General features: G+C 36.0%; 1 protein-coding gene across 1 annotated transcript in view; it reads right to left on the bottom strand.

Annotated features, from left to right (window-relative positions):
- ANKH (ANKH inorganic pyrophosphate transport regulator) overlaps positions 1-128 on the bottom strand; it is a 140,678-nt gene extending 140,550 nt beyond the window's left edge. Inside the window, exon 1 of the mRNA XM_077771993.1 lies at positions 119-128. Coding sequence (XP_077628119.1) covers positions 119-128 — 10 coding nt within the window. The remainder of the gene's footprint in view (positions 1-118) is intronic.
- Between the last annotated feature and the right edge of the window lie 1,352 nt (positions 129-1,480).

Here is a 1,480-nt window from a genome sequence, read left to right as displayed (position 1 = left end):
TTCTGGGATGGATTATGTTCATGCCACTCAAAAACCCCACACCACTAGCACCTGACTTTCTAGATTCTGGAACCAATGTACTTTATAAAGGTGAGCATTTGATGATTGGCTGACTTACCTTTGGTCATTATGATGACACTCAAAGAAAGGGTATGTGTGTAGGTAATTCATCCTGGTTCTACAAACCTTAGGTCTGGTCATTTTTTTTTAATGTTTATTTATTTTTGAGAGAGAGAGACACAGAGTCGAGCGGGGGAGGGGTAGAGGCAGAGGGAGACACAGAATCTGAAGCAGGCTCCAGGCTCTGAGCTGTCAGCACAGAGTCTGATATGGGGCTTGAACTCATGAACCAGGCGATCGTGATCTGTGCCAAAGTTGGACACTTAACCAACTGAGCCACCCAGGGCCCCAGTCTGGTAATTCTTAATGAATTAAATGGAATGGAGATGTAACCGAAATTAATATATAGCTACCTTTTGTTCCCCCTTTTCCTCTCTTCAACTTCTGCTTTTGCTTATTTTTAAGGAATCTCTACACCCAGTGTGGGGCTCGAACTCATAACTCCGTGATCAAGAGTTGCGTGTTCTACTGCTTGAGCCAGNTTTTTTTTTTTTTTTTTTTTTTTTTTTTTTAAGTGATCAGAAGAACATAAAATGCATGCAGTTAAAAATATTTAATAAAGCTTTACTTTTTACTTTTTCTTCTTGCTATCTATCCAAGGTCTAAGGTCTATTTTTTTTAAAGCCGTTTTAAAATATTATATGTTTCACAAAGATTTCCTGTATAATTCTAGCTCACTTTGACATTTTTTCCTCCGTTTTTTATTTTGGCAATCAGAGGGAAAGCTGCATTAGTCTCGATTTCTAACATATAAATCTGATATCTACCACAAAATACTGAATTTCCTGAGATTAGGAACCATTTAAAATACTACCATCTTCTTTCATCCCGTACTTCTGACCTTCGCTCCTAGGACAATAATAGACAATAAATAATATGTTTTGAATTGAGTTTTCTAAAAATGTTTTATGCTTAACCCCCAAGTTGACAAGGGTATTATCCTTTCCATTGTATAGTTGGCACTGACTAGACATCCTTAGCATTTTGATAATATGTAGAAATCAGATTTTGTAGCTTCTCAGACTCCACTATCCCAGAGAAGAGGTAGAAAAGCAATAGTTCTGTTGTTACTGCATTTTAATTAAACCTATTGATTAATTAAGGTTCAATTCATCAGACAAATACACAGTATAGCGTCACCGTCGTGTTAAGTGTATAGCTCATCCCTAAATTCCTACATTCCCACCGGAGCATTTTTATATTTGAAAACGTTCCTGATTTCAAAATGATATCCTAGAACATATTACATAATTTTACTTGTGACTCAATAGATTGAGTGGTTGGATAAGATGTTAATGAAACCAATGTTATTTTAATCTCTATACATATAAGCGAACTCTGTTTTAATTCATTCGGCAAA

This window comes from Crocuta crocuta, unplaced genomic scaffold (genome assembly GCF_008692635.1).
Source record: "Crocuta crocuta isolate KB4526 unplaced genomic scaffold, BGI_CrCroc_1.0 scaffold51, whole genome shotgun sequence".
NCBI classification, from domain to species: domain Eukaryota; kingdom Metazoa; phylum Chordata; class Mammalia; order Carnivora; family Hyaenidae; genus Crocuta; species Crocuta crocuta.
Note: the sequence above shows the minus strand (reverse complement) of the source record. Positions and strands in the feature narration are given on the sequence as shown.